At 48.5% G+C, this 24,005-nt stretch overlaps 1 protein-coding gene across 2 annotated transcripts in view; it reads right to left on the bottom strand.

Annotated features, from left to right (window-relative positions):
* FPGS (folylpolyglutamate synthase) overlaps positions 1-24,005 on the bottom strand; it is a 353,517-nt gene that overhangs the window by 196,090 nt on the left and 133,422 nt on the right. For both annotated transcript variants that reach the window (XM_085614139.1, XM_085614140.1), the window contains 3 exons: positions 2,185-2,287; positions 862-939; positions 585-732 (listed from right to left, as the gene is read on the bottom strand). In XM_085614139.1, the coding sequence (XP_085470265.1) occupies positions 585-732; positions 862-939; positions 2,185-2,287 (329 nt within the window). The remainder of the gene's footprint in view (positions 1-584; positions 733-861; positions 940-2,184; positions 2,288-24,005) is intronic.

Below are 24,005 nucleotides of genomic sequence, written 5' to 3'. Positions count from 1 at the left end.
GGAACCCTCTGCGTGAACTTGTGATGGCAACCTCGACTAAATTTAAAGGGTTGTTTCCCATATCTCTGGTCATGTGTCCCGCAGCAATAAGGTCTCCCTCCCCGAGGGAAGCTCTCTTCCTGCGCTTCGATGTTTCTCGTGGCCTCTGGTGATTTTCAGTGCTCCTTTTCCTTCTCTTCAGGTCCTTAAAGATTCTTTAGAGCTCCTCTGGTGTGCTCCCAGATCCAATGGCATAAACAAAATCTGAAGATGGCGCTGACACACAGGAACTTCTGAGGCGCCGTCTGACATCACACAAGGGATGGACTTACAACTAAATGGTGCTCGACGAGGAATACACCCCCCAAAAAAAGCAGAAGGACAAAACACCATTCCGGACCAAGTCACCAGATGGCAGAACAGATGCACAGCACGTGAATCCAGAAAAGGAATCGTGCTGCGAAGCTCGAGTCCCATATTTACCCAAGCCTTTATAAAGCGCCTTTCAAAGAACACGCTGGCTGCTTGCAGCACTAAAAAAGTATTCTCACTGACCCCTCACTTGAGCCTGTCGCAGACCCCAAGTTACTTGCAGATCCTCTCACCTCGGTACCCTTGGCGCTGAAGCCACGTCTGCGAAAGCTGCAGTGCCAGAGTGGCATTGGATCGCTGGTGCTCCCCTGCCAGTCCCAAGATAATGGCTTTGTTGTCATCTTCATAGGTATCCAAATGTGGGCACAGCGACAGAGGGCACTGCAGGAAAGAGGAAGATAGATGTCCATTCCAACTGCTCACTAAGACCGGGGTTGGCCACAGGGTCTGAACCCCCCCACCTCCACACGGGCACGCCCAGTATTTAGCACCAGTTTTGTGGGCACTTACCCCGATCTCAGTTGCCCGGTTCTTCAGCACCTCCAGAGGTCCGTAGGGTTGGGGCACAGTAAATGCAGGAACACCAGGCTGTGGACAAGAAATGTCAAACAGGACAGTATTCGAAGGGCAGACAGGGCCAACAAGCCTTAGCAGCAGCAACAGACGAGGAAAGCAACAAAGGTTATGGAGTTAGGGAGAGAGCACAGTGACTGATCCTGATTAGCAGGATCCCAGTCAGACTAGTCAGAAAACAGATTGACACCAGCAAAAAATGGGGGTGACCATGAAAGCAGATCCTACTTTCCTATAATCCTGTACTGCTCAATAGCCCTTTGGTTCTGAGAGTCCATACACTAGCAGTATAGAAGGGTGAGGGAGGGCTCTGTAGAGCCCAAATGGGACTGTGCAGTATACAAGTGAAAGGGTGGGCTCTGTAGGGCGCAGAGGGGGCTGAGCTGTATAGAAGGGAGAGTGTGAGCTCTGTAGGGATAGGGGACCCTGTTGTATAGATGAGAGAGGAAGGGCTCTGTAGGGCCCTGTAGGGCCCACAGGGGATTGTGTAGTGTAGAAGTGATAGGGTGGGCTCTGTAGGGCCCGGAGGGGACCAAGAAGTATAGAAAAGCGACCGTGGTCTCTTCAGAGCCCAGAGGGTACCGAGCAGTATAGAACAGAGGGTGGGCTCTTTAGGGATCGGGGGGACCCTGTAGTATAGAAGAGAGGAAGGGCTCTGTACTCCAAGTGGCGAGCATCTTCCGACATAGACCGGTGTGTCTATGCCCAAGGGAGAGGAGTTGGCCTAACGGCTTGGGCGCTCTACCTCGGACCTGGGGAACTGGGTTCGAGTCTCGGTAATGACGCTGAACATCCTCTGATTCTGGGAAAATCACTTAATCTCCCTGTGCCTAACAAAAAATGAATGTGTGTCCTCATGTAACGTAACTGGTGCTATGTAAAGCGCTCTAATACCGGATTGGATTCGGGTCAAGTTTGCACTATATAAAACTCTGCAAAACGAAAAAGAAAAGAAAATGGGATCTCCGGTTCCTGCACTGTGCACAACTTGGCAGTAGAACATGTACCCACAACCTGCAACCATAAGCCCAAACTGTAGAAACTGAGCAGAGTGAAAGAGGGCTGTCCTCAGCCCTAGTACAAGGGCTCGTCTGACCTAACTTCTGACCCTGTCCAATATAGGACTGGGCTTTTCAGAGGCTGAGACCCCTCAGTTTACTGATCTGCCCCATCTCATAGCTGTCCAATTATTTGACTCTCAAACTCTGCACCACTCCACCACCCCAACAAACAGTGCCAAACCTGAAGCAGCTTCATTACCTTGAAAATGCCACCCTTCTGCCAGGCGATCTTTTCTATGGTGTCGCCCAAGATGCTGGTGTGGTCGATGCCCAGAGAGGAGATTCCACACACAATGGGTCTTCTAAGGAGAGTAAATATGAAGGTCAGACTCCAGGGCCACAATTGACTAGAAGCACATCTTTGCATGACTGCGTTCACATTACTACACAAGGGCATGGTGCGAAGAGCGTCTCAGGGACTGGTGTCTGCACTACCGTGCCGCAGCACTGAACGTCGACAAGCGCTGCTTTCTACATCATTCCGTTTGACACAAACTAGTCTGGAGGTCTGCTGCGAGTGGATGCACCGTCTCTGTAGAAGGGAAGCATCCATGGCCTGAGGCATGTAATGCTGTAGATGACATGACGTGCACTCTTTGCAAGCCAGTAATTGATGGAACACTGCACCTCTCAAAGTGCGTTTGACCATAGCACGCACAGGATGAATCAACCCAAACTGAACCCGCTCACGGTCTCTTCACTCACCTGAGCAAAGGTCTGTGTGTCAGTGTTGCATTTGAAGATTAGGTGTCACTTAGAACTTCTCGGCAGGAATGAAGGTAACCAGGATAGACGTGAAGCAATAAGGCGACAAAGCAAGGGTTACGGATGGGTAACGCACTGAGACCACATGCGTTGCGCAGACTGTCCAGCAGTCCTACCCACCTCTTGCTGCGGCTGACAAAGGACCAGCGGCACTAGGGCATTCTGGGAATCCGTTTCACTTATTCTGTGCAGGAATGTTAATGCAATGGTGGGTGGAGGTCTGCACTGAGGTCCATAATGGGACCCTCCACAGATAAACTAATAGATGGTTTCCAAAGAATGCATGGGGGAACCTTTTTGTAAAATGTGTGAATGAGCTTTTCCCTATAAAGGTCTGTTAAACGCGTACATAACACTTCATTTTACAATCAATACAGAAATTCCTGACAGTTTGGCCGCAAAGTGGTTGTGTGAAGGCTACAAATAAATGTGTCGACTAACACGGATGTCCATATAGTGAAAAAAGCCGTTAACATCAAGAGTACTTCGCTGTGCGCGACCTCAAGTACTAGATAGTTCAACTATTCAATTTGCATGACGAGGAAAGCGTTATTTACCTGTAACCATCTGTTTGCAGCTTAAAGTGCGGTGGATTCACACGCTTTGTGCAGTCCTGCCATCTAGAGTTGGGCACAGAAGTTACAAGTTGTTATCCTTCAAAGTAGTGGCTTTGAGGTGACCCTGTGATCGCCCCTGAAATCTGCAAAGCATCAGGACTCCGGCTCCTCTTTAGATTGGGTTTTACCCACATGGGAAAGAGTAGGTGCAGAAAGGTGACACAGACAGTAAAGCGTCTGAAGTAATGTAAACATGTATGTAAAATAATGGCTTTAATAAACCTCATGCACGAGTTCTCATGCTGTGCGTGAGACTTTACAGCTCTAGGAGCAGCCAGGAGGGTGGGAGGATGCATGTTAATCTACAGCTCTACGAGAAGCCAGGAGGGTGAGAGGGCGCAGTGAATCTACAGCTTTAAGAGCAGCCAGGAGGCTGGGAGGGCACATGTGAATCTACAGCTTTAGTAGCAGCCAGGAGGGTGGGAGGGTGCATGTGAATCTACAGCTCTAGGAGCAGCCAGGAGGGTGCATGTGAATCTACAGCTCTAGGAGCAGCCTGGAGGGTGCATGTGAATCTACAGCTCTAGGAGCAGCCTGGAGGGTGCATGTGAATCTGCAGCTCTAGGAGCAGCCTGGAGGGTGCATGTGAATCTACAGCTCTAGGAGCAGCCAGGAGGGTGGGTGGGTGCATGTGAATCTACAGCTATAGGAGCAGCCAGGAGGGTGGGAGGGTGCATGTGAATCTACAGCTCTAGGAGCAGCCAAGCTCTAGGAGCAGCCAGGAGGGTGCATGTGAATCTACAGCTCTAGTAGCAGCCAGGAGGGTGGGAGGGTGCATGTGAATCTACAGCTCTAGTAGCAGCCAGGAGGGTGGGAGGGTGCATGTGAATCTACAGCTCTAGGAGCAGCCAGGAGGGTGCATGTGAATCTACAGCTCTAGGAGCAGCCTGGAGGGTGCATGTGAATCTACAGCTCTAGGAGCAGCCAGGAGGGTGGGTGGGTGCATGTGAATCTACAGCTATAGGAGCAGCCAGGAGGGTGGGAGGGTGCATGTGAATCTACAGCTCTAGGAGCAGCCAGGAGGGTGCATGTGAATCTACAGCTCTAGTAGCAGCCAGGAGGGTGGGAGGGTGCATGTGAATCTACAGCTCTAGTAGCAGCCAGGAGGGTGGGAGGGTGCATGTGAATCTAAAGCTCTAGGAGCAGTCTGGAGGGTGCATGTGAATCTACAGCTCTAGGAGCAGCCTGGAGGGTGCATGTGAATCTACAGCTCTAGGAGCAGCCTGGAGGGTGCATGTGAATCTACAGCTCTAGGAGCAGCCAGGAGGGTGGGAGGGCGCATGTGAATCTACAGCTCTACGAGCTGCATGCTACCTGCTACAGGTGTGTACTGTTTGCTGCGGCACATATGCATTGCATGAACTGAAACGCAGAGCTCTACACTCCGAAAGCAGTCACTTGTGATCTGGAGCAGAAGACATCTGGGACAAAGCTGCAAGGACAGTTTCCAACTTGCACTTCTTCTCAGGCATGAAATAGTCACACATTAATGCCTGCTGACTGGTGAAACTGTTCAGAAGACCACTTTGCAGCTTCACTTATGTCTAGAAGGGGGAGTTGCCTAAGAAAGCCATAATGCCCACTTGGTTTTCCAAGTGGAATGGGTTCGAGACACAAACAGTACTGTGTGTTTTGCTTTGGCACAGGTAAATTGAACATGTAGGTGCAGCAGTTAAGAGGTCTTGTATCGGGCACTAAAGGGCTGCTTGTCCAGACAGTACAGAAGAGGACATCTATATGGCAGCATAGGAAGGCTTGCAGCGTTATGTCTTGCCTTTTTTCTTCGATGCCTAAATCATAACATATACTTACTTACTCTTATGACAACCATGGCTTAAAACACCATAAGCATTCCACAATACCCAACTGATGGGTTTCCCCTAGTGACAGTGAAACAACAGTTCTCATGTTATATTCACAACAGTGGATATTTAGAGGAAAACTTAGATGAATGTGCACGGTAATTCAAACATTTCTATTCACACCCTACATCACAGGGTTCATTTTTCCCAAATTAACGTTGGAAAAGATTATATAAAGACTGCTCCAGAGCCTCAAGCAGAGAGGTGCTTCAGACCTTCGAGAGGGAGCATCTACGACAGTCTGCGTCAAGGTCATACCCTATCACTTGCTATATGGTGCTCTTGAGAACATCGACAAAACGGAGAGGACGACTGGACTTGCCTCCGGGAGGCGACCGACTGGAAAAGTAAGAATCTACTGAGCAGGTATATGTGTACCATTTAGTACGCTTCTATTTTTGACAAGAACTTGGTGGTAATGTATAAATTAGCTAGGACTTGCAAAGAAGGTATTTGATTTTTTTTTTTAGTTTACAACAATTGTGTCAACAATTTTCTTATTTACACAACTTTAGTTTTGCTCCCTTTTTTTTTATATCTGCAATTAAACCAAACCAGGCTTTCATTTTTTACTAAATAATTTTAAAATGGTTGTGTGGACTTCCTGCGTGTGTGCACATCGTAGTAAAGCGTTACAGTAGCCCACTAAAATAAAATATTTTCCGGATAGCCTTGGATAGTTGTCTAATAGGCATTATCTTTCGATAACTAGTGAGATGTGTAGGTCACAGCCACGACCCTCTTCAGTCATGAATATCCTGGCTGCGAGTAGATGCTAAGGGGGATGTCCTCAAACTCAGTGTGTAAAGAATCACACTGCGGATAATTTCATACTTTAGAAAATACTGGCAGGCCAGAATCGTATGTTAGCAATCAAGTATTTTATTGCATTTAAAACAAGCATTGGCATAGCCAATAGGTCTCGCTTTTGGGACCTTATTAGTATTTAGTTATGCAGCACAATATCCTTGGTGCAACAACATCAAATGTTGCATAGCTAAACACTTATAAGGTCCCAAAGGCAAGACCTATCGGCTATGCCAATGCTTGTTGGCTTGGCCATGGGACTACAATGCAATATGCCACTGAGGGAGGGAGGCAGCTTTACGGCGCCATAGAGGTGCCTTTCGGATTCGCTCTCTGCTGCCCCCTTGGCAAGACAGACAAAGACACAGGTAAAACATTGCTGCTGGTACTCCCGCAAACAGAAAATGGGGCTCGTTACCAGTGCTGGGGATTGGAATCAACCCACCCGCCACTTGCTGGGTAGTGCTTTCTATAAGCAACGTGCTCAATAGCCAGCACATTGCCTTTCCTGCACACGATAATTCCAATTGTACATTTTTTCGTAAAAAGAAGAGTGAGTCTGGCGTGAATTTCAGAGCACAAGCACGTGTCCGGGAGGGCAGGCGATGAATGGCGCCCTGTGTTCCGGTCACAAACTCTGGCAGATGGGCATTTTGAAACAAAAAGCTAGGCCTCATGGTGAGGTCTTAAGTCCGCCTAAATTTCTTCTTGCTACAGGCAGTTTGATGCTCGGTAAGATTACTCTACATAGTTCTGGCCTCTGAAAACAAGATGAACACAAGAAACAATAAAAATTAAAACACCTATGCCTTTCCGTGAGGCGCCCTGTCATGACGTAAAGTGTGCACATAACACAAACAGCAGAACAATCCGCTAACATGACAAAAGTATGCGATTTCTGAATACAAACAGAAATCACAAAATAACGAAAAGAGCATCTTCCGAACATCTCCAGATTCCCCGTGAAGCTCCCGTGTGCGGCGGGCTGGCTCCCAACCCTCCAATATACCAGCCTTGCTTGCTTTCTTCCTTCATGCTTGGCAATATCCGAAAGGAGCAGCCAGGAAGAAGAGGCGCGTGAATGTGACATTTCGGGGATTTGCCACGGAGGATGAGCCGATGAGGACGTAGGTAGCTGCTCAGTGAATGCGGGGGGTTTCTTACCTAGCTAAGAATAGCTCCGTTATCAGTCACCAGCAGATGCTAACCCCCACACCCTCCCCGTTGTTAAGGGGGATTCAGCTAGGCCATGGGCCTTTAGCAAGGTGACTGCAGTGATCTGAACAGCCGAAGCAGACATTGTCAAAAAAAGGAATATGCTACTTACCAGTGAGCATCTGTTCTTGGCATGTAGAGCTGCAGATCTATACACTGTGCATAGATCGCCATCTGGTGTTGGGCCCGGATGTTTGCAGTTTGTTTTTCTTCTTGGACAGTCTTTGGAAGTCACGAGTTCGGTGACTCCTCCTTCGGTCCGTACTGCGCATGGGCTTCGGCTCCATCCTCAGATTGTTTTTCGCCAGCAGGGAAAAGATGGAGCGTAGTGATAGTAAAGAAACCCATGTGATTTGTATCTAAATAAGATAGACTGGAACGGATACAGGTAGCCGGGGAGGCGGGTGGGCGTGTATAGGTCTGCAGCTCTACATGCCAAGAACAGATGCATACTGGTAAGTAGCATATTTCGTTCGAGGCATATGAGCTGCAGATTATACACTGTGCATAGATTATATAGCAGTACCCAAACCTAGCGGCGACCACCGGTATCCGTTGCAGTAGTTTGAAACAGTGTCTTTAATACAGCCTGGCCCACACTAGCTTGTTGCTTGGTTTGCACATCTACACAGTAATGTTTTGTGAAGGTGTGCGGTGTGCGGTGTGCGGTGTTGACCATGTGGCTGCTTTGCAGATGTCATCTAAGGGTATGTTCCGTAGAAACGCCATAGAAGCCCCTTTCTTTCTTGTAGAGTGGGCTTTAGGTGGAACAGATAATGTTCTTTTTGCTTTGTGATAGCAAATGTGTATGCACTTTACAATCCACCTAGCTATCCCTGATTTAGAGATGGGGTTGCATTTATGCGGTGGAGAGAAGGAGACAAACAACTGTTTAGTCTTTCTGAAAGGTTGCGTTCTTTGTATGTAGTACAGTAAAGCCCTTTTAACATCAAGTGTATGTAGAGAACTTTCCACAACAGATTAAGGGTTGCGAGAAAAAAAACAGTAATTCCACCGATTGATTGAGATGGAAGGGGAAATGACCTTGGGCAGAAATTTTGGATTTGTGCGAAGTATCACCTTGCTGTGATGTATCTGTAGAAAAGGTTCTTGTGTAGTGAACGCTTGTATTTCACTAACCCTTCTAAGGGAAGTGATAGCTACGAGGAAAGCTGTTTTCCAAGTAAGGAACTGTAGCTCACATTTATGCATTGGTTCGAAAGGCGGTCCCATCAGCCTTGTAAGAACTAAGTTTAGATTCCACACGGGTGAGGGTGGTGCTCTGGGTGGAATTACTCTTTTAAGGCCTTCCATGAAAGCTTTAATAGCAGGCACTCTGAAAAGTGATAAATGCTGTCTATTTAGCAGGTAAGCAGCAATTGCTGCTAGGTGTAAACGAATGGATGTGTATGCCAGGTTACACCTTTGTAGATGGAGCAGGTAAAATATGATGTGCTGTATGGATACATCTAAAGGGTTGATTGTATTGTTACGGCAGTAAACAACAAATCTTTTCCACTTTGCGGCATGACGACAGTAAACAACAAATCTTTTCCACTTTGCGGCATAGCATGCTCGAGTGGTAGGACGTCTGGCTTCCCTGATAATGTTCATGCAATCAGGGGGAAGATTAAGGTATCCGAATTCTAGGACCTCAGGAGCCAGATCGCAAGGTTGAGCTGAGCTGGGTCCGGGTGCCTGATTTCTCCATGGTTCTGGATTAGGAGGCATGGGGACAGGTGTAGTTTTTGGTGTGGTACCACTGAGAGCTGTAGTAGTGTGGTGTACCACGGCTGCCTGGCCCTTGTTGGAGCTACCAGAATGAGTGTGAGGGAGTGCTGTTGTAGCTGCCTTACCACTAATGGAATTAGCGGGAGAGGTGGAAAGGCGTATGCAAATTTGCCTGACCAGTTCATCCATATCGCATTGCCTTTGGACAATGGGTGTGGGTATCTGGCGGCGAAGCTTGGGCATTTTTTGTTTTCGTGGGTGGCGAAGAGGTCTATCTGAGGATGCCCCCACTTGTGAAAGAATGGGTGAAGAACTTGTGGATGCAGTTCCCATTCGTGCATTTGCTGCGTTTGTCTGCTGAGCAGATCTGCCATGGTGTTTTGTATACCTGGGACGTGTTGTGCCAGGAGAAAGATTTTTTGTGGGATTGCCCATCTCCATATGCTCTGTGCTAAGCGAGAGAGCTGGGGAGAGTGTGTCCCCCCCTGTTTTTGAATATAATACATTGCAGTCATATTGTCTGTGCGAATGAGGACTGCTTTGGCTGAGACTTGTTTCTGAAATGATTTCAGGGCTAGAAAGATCGCCAATAACTCCAGATGGTTTATGTGGAGTAACTTTTGTTGTGGCGTCCATATACCTTGCACTGTGAGGTGTAATAGATGCGCTCCCCAACCGGAGAGCGATGCGTCCGTTGTTAGAATTACCTGAGGAACCGGGTCCAGGAACGGTCGCCCTTTGGAAAGGTTTGTGGTGTTCCACCACTGCAGAGAGCGATGGGTGCGACCGTCCACCAACACCAGATCAGTCAGCTGTCCCTGGGCCTGGTTCCACTGGCGTGCTAGGCACTCTTGGAGTGGACGCATGTGGAGTCTTGCATGAGGCACTATGAAGATGCAAGATGCCATCATCCCTATTAGTTTTATGAACACTCTTGCTGGGAGAGAGTGCCGAGGAATGAATCTTTGACGCAAGGCTTGTATGCTTGCGATTCTGGCTGAATTGGGATAGGCTATAGCTTTTGAGGTGTCTATTGTGACACCGAGGTATTGCTTTGTGTGAGACAGTATCAGCTGGGACTTTTGGTGGTTCACCGTGAAACCTAGCTGGTGAAGTATTTGGATGGTAGTGTTTGTATGTTGCACACATTGGTTGTAGGACGTGGCTTTTATTAGCCAGTCGTCCAAGTAAGGGAAGACGTGAATGTGTTGTCTTCTGAGGTGTGCCGCCACTACTGCTAGGCATTTGGTGAACACTCTTGGTGCGGTTGTGACCCCGAAGGGGAGAACCTTGAACTGATAATGTTGGCCGTCCACTACAAATCTGAGGTACTTTCTGTGAGAAGGGTGTATTGGAATATGAAAGTATGCGTCTTTCAAGTCCAGTGTGGTAAGAAAATCGTTCTGGCAGAGGAGTGGGAGAACTTGTTGGAGAGTTACCATGTGAAAATGGTCTGAATGTATGTATGCATTTAGAGGCCGGAGGTCTAGAATGGGCCGTAGGGTCTCGTCTCTTTTTGGTATCAGAAAGTACAGAGAGTAGACCCCTAAATTTTGTTGATTGATGGGGACCTGCTCTATAGCCTGTTTTTGCAGGAGGGAGATTACCTCTTGTTTCAGCAATGTGGTATGTTCTTGCGACATTGTACGGTGCCTGGGTGGAATATTGGGGGGGGGGGGGGGGGGGGTGGGTGGATGTTAATTCGAGACAGTACCCTGACTGAATAATTTGGGTCACCCATTTGTCTGATGTTATGGTCTCCCATGTTTGAAAGAAGTTTTGTAGTCTGCCCCCGACTGGAGTGGAATGGTCTGGGGGGAGCGGGGGAAAGTCATTGTGTGGGCGGTGTGGTTTTACCCCTGACTTTATTATTGTTTCCTCTATATCCACCTCTTTGATAGCCCTTTGTGAAGGTAGTCTGAGGAGGGGACTTGTAGGACGTAGAGGCGTTATCGGCGGAGTAGCCCCTGCCAGTGCCTTGAAAGGAGGAGCGGCGAAAAGAGCGTCTAGGAGGGTGGGACTGTAATGCTGCCATAGACTTCACCGTATCTATCTATTTTCATTTTTTCCAGGGCTTCGTCTACTTTCGGGCCAAATAAGTGTTGTTGGTCAAAAGGGTGGTTTAGTATAGATGCTTGTACCTCTGGCTTAAAGCCAGAGATTCTGAGCCAGGCGTGGCGGCGAAGCAGAACACTGGTGTTTATAGCCCTGGAAGCTGTGTCTGCTGCGTCAAGTGCACATTTAATAGGAGGTGTTGGTAATGGTCTTTCCCTCTTGTATTAGTTCATGAGCCCTATTCTTATATTTTTCTGGGAGATTTTGCAGGATAGTCTCCAGCTCATCATAGTGCGCTCTGTCGTACCGCGCCAGCAGCGCTTGCGTGTTGGCGATAGGCCACATATTGGCAGCTTGCGAGGCAGTGCGTTTGCCTGACGTGTCTAGGAGCTTGGACTCCTTATCGGGTGGTGCAGCCTCACCCGATGACTGAGAATTGGACCGCTTCCTAGCTGTGGATACCACTAATGAGTCTAGGGGCGCAGGTCCTTTAATATAGGCAGGATCTGTGGGGGCTGCCTTATATTATTTCTCTATTCTGGGGTTTAAGACCCTAGCCCTGACTGGGTCTTTGAAAACCTCTGCGCATGTTTGGTCACCCCTTTAAGCATGGGTAGTATGGCAGTAGATTTATCTGCGATGTCAAAAGTGTCAAGTAGGAAGTCTTCCTCAACTGGATCACTGTGTAACTCCACCCCATGATAATGTGCCGCCCGTTGTAACAAGTGGTGGAACCCCAGGGAGTCCTCTGGTGGAGACGGCCTGGATGGATAAAGATCATCCTGAGGCACATCTGGGACGTCTGGATTATGATAATCCTCCCATAGGTCTGGTGTTCCCAGAGGGGTGGGGTCCTTCGGGGCATCTGTTGGATCATAGTATGGATCCCCTTGGTCATCAGGGTCTGGAGACGGGGTTGGAGAGCGATGAGGCAAGGGTGGAGAAGGTGGAGGGGGCGGAGGTGGAGGAGGTGGAGGCGGTGGGGAGGGTACTCTGAAAGGGGATGTGGCAGAGTCCTTCCGTTTTGGCGGTGGAGGAGGAGCTGGCTTGTCTAAATGTCTCTTCTTTGAAGACAAAGTCAAATGTCCAGTCTTTGGATCCTTTGTTAAAGATTTTTGACGAGGATCTAGCCTGAATAGTTCCTCCCGCATCGATTGATCTGTTGGCGCCGATGTTTTCGGGGCCGACTGCTTCTTTGGTTTCTCTGTGCCATGCTTTTTCGGGGCCTCCGATTTTTTGTTCGGTGCCGAGGGATTTATGTTTGGTCGGCACCGAGAGGCCAGGTTTCGACACCGATGGCTTTGGAACGGAGCTTGGTGTGGTTTTCTTCGGTGCCGAAGGGTGTTTTTCGGCACCGCAAGTAGGCTGGCTCGAGCCCGAGCCACCGGGAGACTTATGATGCCTCTTCACCAGGCCCGAAGGTGGGGTGATGGAAGCGGTATGTTTGGTTTTGCCTAGGCCCGGAGGCGAAGGTGTAACCGGAGTCTCTTTCGGTGTGGGCGTGGGAGTGGGAGGGGGTAGAGTACTCACGACCCTCTGCGCCGGTGTGATCTTCTCCACGTCGGAGTAGTCTGCCTCGGAAGCGCTGACGAGGTCGTCTTCCTGTTCGGTGTGCTGCTGTCCCGAAGCTCCGATGTCTTCTCCGAAGATGTCAGGTGGAGCCGAGGTCGATGAGTGCGCCATGGTGCGTCTAGCTCTTCGATCCCGAATAGTCTTTTTCGATCGAAAAGAGTTGCAGGTGGGGCAGTCTCGGGCCTAGTGTTCGGGAGAGAGGCAGAGGTTGCACACCTGATGTAAATCGGTGTGGGGAAATTTAGACCCACATTTAGGGCACTTCTTAAAGGGAGTCCTTTCCATCGGCCGAGACCGGAGTCGAGATAGGCCCGAAGGCCGCCGCCGATGCCTGGAATCGAAGAAGTGCCGAAGAGAGAGATAAAGAAGATGATTTTGTTTGAAGAATCTCGATGGACGAGGATTTTTCGTCGAAGGTCGAACTGGAAGGGTTCGAAGCCGGAGCACGAAGTATTACATCCAAGCCCGATGGCGGAAAAAAACAATCTGAGGATGGAGCCGAAGCCCATGCGCAGTACGGACCGAAGGAGGAGTCACCGAACTCCTGACTTCCAAACACTGTCCAAGAAGAAAAACAAACTGCAAACATCCGGGCCCAACACCAGATGGCGATCTATGCACAGTGTATAATCTGCAGCTCATATGCTTCGAACATAAGCTTTTGTGCGTTTTTATTGACTGTTTCACCATGGCTGGGTGGGGGGAGGGTCAAGAGTGCTGAAGAAGTTCACAGACACTGGCGGTGCTCCTGTCACACTGAACGCAGCAGCAGCGTGGCAATGGATATCTGACTGCAGTGGTTGGCACAATTGGCAGGCCTTTGCCGAGCAGTCGTCGGGTGATGTCGTGTGTTTTTCTGCTGTTCGTGTGACAGTTCTCACATGTGATTGAAGGGCGCAGGGGGGAGTCTGGCTTGCATCATTGCAAACAAAACACTGATCCAATGGATTTGGATGCTGCAGTTTGACCTTCTATGGCCTAGTGTACAACTTCTGGGCAATTAGCTCTGTTATGTATGTGTGTATCTATATGCATGTAGAGCGCAAACCTAGTTCGATAACTGAGTATTTTGGCTGAACATTTTCGGGTACTGAAAATTTGTGAACAAATATTGATTCACATGTAATTTACACAGGGGCAAATAGTTCATTTGTAATAAATGCAAGGGCAAATACCGCTCAGCTTGTCCCAGGTGCTAACGCAAATGGAATTGGTTGTTTACACAACCTATGTGTCTGCAGGAAGAGGCAGCGAGGCATGGTGCAGGGAGGTAAATCATTCACGCCCAGTGAAAAGATCAGGGAACATGGGGAAGAATGCATAGATGGGGGCTGCAGCGGGAGAGAGGCGGAGGCAATTGTGCGCTGCGCGCGAAAGCACTTAATGAGCCATGACGGCTCGTAACAAAAAAATAAAAATAAAGGAGGAACGTCTGCTGGCGAGTGGTGTGCGATGTGTGCGCAACCATGACGAGAGAGGAAAGCCAGATGGCGCCTCTGCTAGTCATTGTGCGCGTAACCGCACACTATGCCAGCCAAAAAGCTGTGGTAGCACTTTTCGCAGCCCACACACAAAATGTCTCACCAGAGCAGCGCATGCGCTGGCTCAGGCACGACCTACAATGAATGAATGAACATAACTAATGTCTAAACAGGATTTTTTTTATTTTTTTTTTACTTGGGGGTGGGGGGCGCAGCATTAAAAAGTCTGAAGGCCACTCACTGCCTTAAGGCCCCGATTAGCCAGGTGCCCTCGATGAGCTCCCCCAGCCCCTGATGCAGAAGTCTCCTGCAGAAGATGCACGTGCAACCCAGCACTTAGTACTCTTACAAAACAAGATGTCACCACTCCAAGAGATGTATTCTCCTGGTCAGAGGAGGTCTCAGCTGGTAAAAGGGACGCACCCTCTGGAATGCCACTAATGACTGGACGAAATTGCCTATTACTAGACTGCCTATGGCTCCCAAGAACTTGTGTTAGTTGGGGGAGAGCAGATGTTTCTTCATCAGCGACTGTGGACGCTAATGTATGAAGAGACCAACTGCTTCACCTGTTCCTTTTTATCAGCCTGTTGTCCAGGTGTGAAAAGATCAGACTTTGTGCTGATGATGCACTGCAACCACTGCCAGACCTTTTGTGAATGACCAGGGGGCTGTGGTGACCCCCAAAGGGTAGCGATTTGGAATGCTAATTCTCTCCGCTCATCACAAACCAAAAGTGCTGGAGGGATGAAGACTGAGTGGGTGTATAGGAGACATCCAAGACAGAGGGTTGCCATGTGGTGTCAAGGACAGAGCAGCAGAACGATGCGTTTTACAGCTGACCTCTTAGGCTTGCCACGTGGTCCCGAGGTCAGAGCAGCAGAAGGATGCATCGTACAGCTGCCATCTTAGGCTTGCCACGTGGTCCCAAGGACAGAGCAGTGGAAGGATCCATTGTACAGCTGCCATCTTAGGCTTGCCACGTGGCCCCAAGGACAGAGCAGTGGAAGGATCCGTTGTACAGCTGCCATCCGACAAATGTTCTGACATGAGCAGTTCGAGTCAGCCCATCAGCCACAGCATCCGTCTTTCATGGGGATGAGAAAGTACAGGAAATAAACGCCCTGTTCCCACTGGTCTAACGGAACAGGCTTGACGGCTCTTTGCAGAAATACTTGTACTTCTGACTGTGACCACTTGTGTGATGTGAAAATCCAAGTAATGTCCATGTGCGACAAAGGAAAGCACCTGCTTGTCCGAGGGGTTCTCTTACCACTAGGGATTAGATCACCTTATATGCCCCCAACATGCCTGAGTGACGAAGGTGAAAGTCATTGCTCGGATGCCGGGGTACCTTACTTTCGGCGCCGCAGACATTATGACAGCTGGTGCCCAGAAGCCTCCCCTAGAGAGGGCTTCCTTGACCATGTAACTCCAAAATACTTATTGCAAAAGGAATATGCTACTTACCAGTATGCATCTGTTCTTGGCATGTAGAGCTGCAGATCTACACACGTGTGCATAGATGTTTGCAGTTTGTTTTTCCTCTTGGAAAGTCTTTGGAAATCACGAGTTCGGTGACTCCTCCCTTGGATCTTATTGCGCATGGGTTTCGGCTCCATCCTCAGATCGTTTTTCGCCAGCAGGGAAAGATGGAGCGTAGTAATAACAGTGAAGATGCCCATGTGTGTGTTAACTAAATAAGATAGACTGGAACAGATAAAGGTTGCCGGGGAGGCGGGTGGCGTGTGTAGATCTGCAGCTCTACATGCCAAGAACAGATGCATACTGGTAAGTAGCATATTCCGTTCGAGGCATATAAGCTGCAGATGACACACTTGTGCATAGATTATATAGCAGTACCCACCGTTAGCGGCGACCACCCGTATCTGTTGCAGTGGTTTGAAGGAATATGCTACTTAACAGTATGCATCTGTTCTTGGCATGTAGAGCTGCAGATCTACACACTTTTGCATAGATCGCCATCTGGTGTTGGGCCCGGATGTTTGCAGTTTGTTTCTCCTCTTGGAAAGTCTTTGGAAGTCACGAGGTCGGTGACTCCTCCCTTGGTTCGTATTGCGCATGGGCTTCGGCTCCATCCTCAGATTGTTTTTCGCCAACAGGGAAAGATGGAGCGTAGTAATAACAGTGAAGAAACCCATGTGTGTTGTATCTAAATAAGATAGACTGGAACAGATACAGGTAGCCGGGGAGGCAGGTGGGCGTGTGTAGATCTGCAGCTCTACATGCCAAGAACAGATGCATACTGGTAAGTAGCATATTCCGTTCGAGGCATATGAGCTGCAGATTAAACACTTTTGCATAGACTATATAGCAGTTCCCAACCTTAGCGGCAACCACCGGTATCTGCTGCAGTAGTTTGAAAAAGTGTTTTTAGTACAGCCTGGCCCACACTAGCTTGTTGCTTAGTTTGCACATCTACACAGTAGTGTTTAGTGAAAGTGTGCGGTGTTGACCATGTAGCTGCTTTGCAGATATCATCTAATGGGATGTTCTCTAGAAAAGCCATAGAAGCCCCTATCTTTCGTGTAGAGTGGGCTTTAGGGGGAACAGATAGCGTTCGTTTTGCCTTGTGGTAGCAAATCTGTATGCATTTTACAATCCACCTAGCTATCCCTGATTTAGAGATGGGGTTGCCTTTATGTGGTGGAGAGAAAGAGACAAACAGTTGTTTTGTCTTTCTGAAAGGTTGTGTTCTCTGGATACAGTAAAGTAAGGCCCTTTTAACGTCCAGTGTGTGTAGAGCCCTTTCTGCAACAGTGAGGTTGCGAGAAAAAAATCGGTAATTCTACCGATTGGTTTAGATGAAAGGGTGAAATGATTTTGGGTAGGAATTTTGGGTTGGTACGGAGGACAACCTTGTTCGGGTGCATTTGGAGAAAAGGTTCTTGTATAGTAAGTGCTTGTATCTCACTGACCCTTCTAAGGGAAGTGATGGCTACAAGGAAAGCTGTTTTCCATGTGAGAAATTGCAGTTCGCATTTATGCAAAGGTTCGAAAGGCGGACCCATTAGCCTTGTGAGAACTATATTTAAGTTCCACACAGGTGAGGGTGGTACTCTGGGGGGAATTATCCATTTGAGGCTTTCCATGAAGGCTTTAATGGCAGGCACTCTGAAAAGTGATAGGTGCTGTCTGTTTTGTAGATAAGCGGCAATTGCTGCGAGGTGTAGCCGAATGATGTATATGCTAGGTTACACCTTTGTAGATGGAGTAAGTAGCATATGATGTGCTGTATAGATATGTCTAGGAGGGTGGATTGTGTTGTTATGGCAATAAACAACAAATCTTTTCCACTTTGCCGCGTAGCAGGCTCTAGTAGTAGGGCGCCTAGCTTCTCTGATGACGTTCATACAGTCAGGGTGAAGGTTAAGGTATCCGAATTCTAGGATCTCAGGAGCCAGATCGCAAGGTTGAGCTGAGCTGGGTCCGGGTGTCTGATCTCTCCATGGTTCTGGGTTAGGAGGCATGATGAGAGGTGTAACTTTTGGTGTGGCACTACCGAGAGTTCCAGCAGCGTGGTGTACCACGGTTGTCTGGCCCATGTTGGAGCTACTAGAATCAGTGTGAGGGAGTGCTGTTGTAGCTTTCGCACCACTAATGGAATTAGTGGGAGAGGTGGAAAGGCGTACGCAAATTTGCCTGACCAGTTCATCCATATCGCATTGCCTTTGGACAATGGGTGTGGGTATCTGGCGGCGAAGCTTGGGCATTTTTTGTTTTCGTGGGTGGCGAAGAGGTCTATCTGTGGATGCCCCCACATTTGAAAGTATGGGTGAAGAACTTGCGGATGAAGTTCCCACTCGTGGAGTTATGCTTGTCTGCTGAGTAGATCTGCTATAGTGTTTTGTACTCCTGGGACATGTTGGGCTAGGAGAAAGATTTTCTGGGGTATGGCCCATCTCCATATGCTCTGTGCTAATTGAGAGAGCTGTGGAGAGTGTGTCCCGCCTGGTTTTTGAATATAATACATGGCTGTCATGTTGTCTGTGCGGATTACGACTGCTTTGCACAAAAATGTGTGTGAAAGGATTTTAGGGCTAGGAAGATCGCTAGTAACTCCAGATGATTGATATGGAGTAGCTTCTGTTGAGGTGACCATTTGCCTTGCATGGTGAGGTGTATTAGATGAGCACCACAGCCGGGGAGCGATGCGTCTGTTAGTACTATCTGTGGAACCGGGTCTAGGAACGGTCGACCTTTGGAAAGGTTTGTGGTGGTCCACCACTGCAGAGAGCGATGGGTACGACCGTCTACCAAGACCAGATCTGGTTTTGATCTTGGGCCTGGTTCCATTGGTGCGCTAAGCACTCTTGGAGAGGACGCATCTGGAGTCTTGCGTGAGGTACTATGAAGATGCAAGAGGCCATCATCCCTATTAGTTGCATGAACACCCGAACTGGAAGGGGGTGTTGTGCTATAAATTTTGCGTGCAGAGCCTGGATGCTTGCAATCCTGGCAGGATTGGGGCAGGCGAGCGCTTTTGAGGTGTCTATAGTGGCACCTAGATATTGTTTTATGTGGGATGGGTGGAGATGGGACTTTGTGGTTTACCGTGAAGCCCAGCTGATGGAAGTAGCTGGATGATGGTGTGTGTGTGTTGTACACACTGATTGTATGAACTGGCTTTTATCAGCCAGTCGTCTAGGTATGGGAAGACGCAAATGTGTGGTCTTCGCAGATGTGCTGCCACCACTGCTAGGCACTTGGTGAATACTCGTGGTGCTGTTGTGACTCCGAACGGGAGCACTTTGCATTGGTAGTGTTGGCCGTCCACTACAAATCTGAGGTACTTCCTGTGAGCGTTGTGCACTGGAATGTGGAAATAAGCGTCTTTTAGGTCCAAAGTGGTGAGGAAGTAGTTTTGGGAAAGTAGCGGAAGTACCTGCTGAAGCGTCACCATATGAAAGTGGTCTGAGTGTATGTATGTGTTTAGGGGCCGAAGGTCTAGGATGGGCCCTAGAGTTTCGTCCCTTTTTGGTATGAGAAAATACAGGGAGTAGACCCCCCATATTTCGTTGGTTGGTAGGAACATGTTCTATTGCCTCCTTATCTAGGAGGGAGATTACCTCCTGCTTGAGTAGCCATAGATGTTCTGGTGACATCGGGCGATGTCTTGGTGGAATGTTTGGGGGGGGGGTAGATATTAGTTCTAGGCAGTAGCCGGACCGAATTATTTGTGCTACCCATTTGTCTGAGGTGATGGTAGTCCAGGCCGGAAGGAAATGTTGGAGTCTGCCCCCGACCGGAGTGTGATGGTCTGGGGGAAGTGGAGGGAAGTCATTGGGGAGGCGCGGTGGCAGAGCAGGCGGTATTTGTTTGGCCTCTGCCTTGGTTATTGTTGCCCCTGTAGCCGCCTCTTTGGTAACCCCTTGTAAACGTGGACTGAGTAGGGGATTTGTATGAAGTGGAAGCGGTGTCTGAGGAGTAGACTCTCGATGTGCTCCGAAAGGAAGAGCGGCGAAAGGAGCGTCTGGGAGGGTGAGATTGTAAGGCTCCCATGGATTTTGACGTGTCCGTGTCCTTTTTCATTTTCTCCAGCGCGTCATCCACTTTGGGGCCAAACAAATGTTCCTGGTCAAAGGGATGGTTGAGGATGGAGGCTTGTACCTCCGGTTTAAAACCTGATATCCTTAGCCAGGCATGGCGACGGAGGAGGACACTAGTATTGATAGCCCTAGAGGCTGTGTCTGCTGCGTCTAAGGCACAACGTAAGGAGGTATTGGTAATTGTTTTGCCCTCCTGAATTAGCTCATTGGCCCTAGCTTTGTATTTATCAGGGAGATGGTGCATTATGGCTTCTAGCTTGTCATAATGGGCCCTGTCATACCTCGCTAGTAGTGCTTGTGTATTGGCGATACGCCATATATTGGCCGCTTGAGCTGCAGTACGTTTGCCTGATGCGTCCAGGAGTTTAGACTCTGTCAGGTGGAGGTGCATCACCTGACGCCTGAGAGTTGGCCCTTTTTCGTGCTGTGGATACTACCAAGGAATCTAGTGGCGCTGGCCCTCTGATGTAGGAGGGGTCTGTTGAGGCGGCTTTATATTTTTTCTCAATGCGCGGGTTAATGACCCTGGCCCTGACTGGGTCCTTAAAGACCTCCGGCGCATGTACCCCAAGATATACCTACAGGGGACCCCACTCCCACAGGATCCCCAGACCCATGGGACGATTATAACATCCCTGATGTCCCTAACGTCCCACAAGACTACCTTTACCCTTCCAGACCTTCTCCACCAGAAGACTCCTTGGGGTTCACTCAATTATTGCAAAGGGCGGCACACTACCATGGGGTAGATTTACATACCGACCCAGTGGAGGAGGATTTCCTCCTAGACACATTTGACACCACACATCGGACCACCTCCATATTGCCTATGCTAAAAGGTGAACTTGTGACTTCCAAAGACTTTCTAAGAGGAAAAACAAACTGCAAACATTTATGCACAAGTGTGTAATCTGCACCTCATATGCCTCGAACATTACTTTTCAAAAACATCTTCTACAATAAGAATTATATTACTTACCCTGTAAGCATCTGCTCTTGGCATGTAGAGCTGTAGATTCACATGTTTTGCAATCTCCTGCCATCTAGTGTTGGGTCCGGATGTTTGCAAGTTGTTTTTCTTCGCAGAAGTCTTTCCAGTCCCGAGGTAAGGTGACTCCTCCTTTCGGTGATAGTGCGCATAGGCATCGACTCCATTCTTAGATTGTTTTCTCGCAAGATGGGGAGAATGGAGTAAGTGAGTGTAGTACAGAGATGTCCATGCGTATATTATATAAATAAGGAGAAATGCAACTACTGATGACCTCGGATGTGAGAGGGTGCATGTGAACCTACAGCTCTACATGCCATGAACAGATGGTTACTCGGTAAGTAACAATCCATTCAAGGCAGTGTGCTGTAGATACACGTGCTTTGCATAGTCAATACAGCAGCATTCTCACACAGCGGTGGCTCGCCAGTAGATGTTGCAGTTGTTTGAAAAGTGTCTTTAGCACAGATTGGCCTACATTGGCTTGCTGACGTCCTTACACATCCACACAATAGTGTTTGGTAAATGTGTGGTGTGGACCACGTTGCTGCTTTACAGATGTCAGCTATAGGAATGTTGTTTAAAAGGCCATAGTAGTCCCCATTTTGCAGGTGGAATGCGCTCTAGGAGGTATAAAGTTATTTTTGCTGTGGTGTAGCAAGTTTAAATCTGGTATTTAAAGACGGATCGTTAAATGCATTCAGAGATAGGATTGCCTTTGAGAGGCAGAGCAAATGCAACAAATAGTTTTACGACATTCTTTTGTCCTTTCAATATAGCACAATAACACTCTTCTGACATCAAGTGTGCGAAGAGCTCTTTCTGCTGCTGAATCAGGCTGAGGGAAGAACACAGGTAACTCAATTGATAAATATGAAAAGAAGAAAACTCTTTTGGAAGGAATTTGGGGTTGGCGAAAAGAACTACTCTATCTCTATGAAGCTGAACAAGGGTTCTTCGAAGGTCAATGCCTGGAGCTCACCAACTCATTAACAAAGCGATTGCAATGAGGAAGGCAACTTTCCATGAAAGGAACTGTAAAGGACAATTGTGTAATGGTTCAAAGGATAGACCCATGAGTCTTGTAAGTACAATGTTCAGATTCGAAACTGGTGCAGGAGGTACGCTCAGTGGTATTACACTTTTAAGGCCCTCCATAAAGGCTTTAATTACTGGAACCTTGAACAAAGATGCAGGCCTGTTTTGCAAATATGCGGCTATTGCCGCAAGATGCAATCGAACGGATGTGTCGGCTAGACCAACTCGCTGTAGACGCATAAGGTAACAAATAATATTTTGGATAGAGGCATCTAGCGGATCAATCTTGTTGTTACAATATATAACAAATCTTTTCCATTTTGCTGCATAACATGCTCTGGTGGCAGGCTTCCTTGCTTCCTTAAGAATAGTCGTACAATCTGGTGGCAAATGTAAGTATCCAAACTATGACTTCAGGAGCCACATCGCTAGATTGAGTTCCTTGGGGTTTGGGTGTCCGATTTCTCTATGGTTCTGAGTAAGCCACTAAGATTAGTGTGAGTGATGTTTGCCTGAGCATCCAAACCAAAAACGGAAGGCAAGGGAGAGGCGGGAAAGCATAAGCAAATATCACTAACCACTTAATCCATAGGACATTGCCTTTGGATAGAGGGTGTGGAAACCTGGAGGTGAAGTCTGAGCATTTTGAGTTCTCTGCTGTGACAAAGAGGTCTATGTTTGGAACTCCTCATTTTTGAAAGTACAGACAGAGAGCAGGTGGGTGAATTTCCCATTTGTGTATTTGTTGCTTTCTGAGGAGAAGATCGGCAAAGATGTTGTCTGTGCCTGGAAGGTGTTCTGCTAGTACATGGATTTTGTGATGAATTGCCCAACGCCAAATGGTCCGAGAGAGACGTGACAGTTGTAGAGTGTGTGTCCATCCCCTGTTTTTTATATAGTACATTGTTGTCATATGGTCTGTCTGGATTGAGACAACTTTCTTTAGCAGATGCAGTAGAAATGCTTTCAACGCTGGTTGAACTGCCTGCAGCTCTAGGTAGGTGATAGTTCTGCTGTTTGGAGTTCCAAAGACCCCGAACTGTCAGCTATTGTAAGCGTGCGCCCCACCCTGTGAGAGACGCGTCTGTTGTGAGCAAGACTTGTGGAATAGGGTTGTTGGAAGGGCCGCCCTTTTCACAAATTGCATGTGTTCCCCCACTCCAGAGAGCGAGGAGCGCTGCTGTCTACCAACACTAGACCAGTCAGCTGACCTTGTGCCGGATGCCACTGACGTGCTAAGCATTCCTGCAGAGGGCGTGGAGTGTGGCTGTCTACCAACACTATAACCGTCAGCTGACCCCGTGCTTAATGCCACGGACGTGCTAAGCATTCCTGCAGAGGGTGTGGAGTGCGGATGTCTACCAACACTAGACCCGTCAGCTGACCCTGTGCTTGATGCCACCGACGTGCTAAGCATTCCTGCAGAGGGCGTGGAGTGTGGCTGTCTACCAACACTATAACCGTCAGCTGACCCCGTGCTTAATGCCACGGACGTGCTAAGCATTCCTGCAGAGGGTGTGGAGTGCGGATGTCTACCAACACTAGACCCGTCAGCTGACCCTGTGCTTGATGCCACCGACGTGCTAAGCATTCCTGCAGAGGGCGTGGAGTGTGGATGACTACCAACACTAGACCCGTCAGCTGACCCTGTGCTTGATGCCACTGACGTGCTAAGTATTCCTGCAGAGGGCGTGGAGTGTGGCTGTCTACCAACACTAGACCAGTCAGCTGACCCAGTGCTGAATACCACTGACGTGCTAAGCATTCCTGCAGAGGGCGTGGAGTGTGGCTGTCTACCAACACTAGACCCGTCAGCTGACCCTGTGCTTGATGCCACTGACGTGCTAAGCATTCCTGCAGAGGGCGTGGAGTGTGGCTGTCTACCAACACTAGACCCGTCAGCTGACCCTGTGCTTGATGCCACTGACGTGCTAAGCATTTCTGCAGAGGGCGCATGTTTAGCCTTGCATGAGGCACTATGGCAATGCATGAGGCAATCATCCCTAGTAACTGCATGATGGTTCTGGCTGAGAGGTACTGGTTGACTTGAAACTGCTGTAACAGTGTTTGCAAATTCTGAATCCTGCTAGAGCCATGTGTTTCGAATGGCTCCTAAATATGGTTGTGTCTGACTCGGCTGGAGATGGGATTTCTGTATATGGACTGTGAATCTCAACTGAGAGGATTTAAGGTGATCTGAGTGTGATGCACACACTTGAGATGTGAGTTGGCTTCTATGAGCCGATCGTCTAAGTATGGGAAGACATGTACTTGTTGGTGTCTCAGATGTGCTGCTACTACTGCGAGGCACTTGAACAC

The sequence above is a fragment of the Triturus cristatus genome, chromosome 1_2 (genome assembly GCF_964204655.1).
Source record: "Triturus cristatus chromosome 1_2, aTriCri1.1, whole genome shotgun sequence".
Classification (NCBI taxonomy): Eukaryota; Metazoa; Chordata; class Amphibia; order Caudata; family Salamandridae; genus Triturus; species Triturus cristatus.
This window is presented reverse-complemented; position numbering and strand designations above follow the sequence as displayed.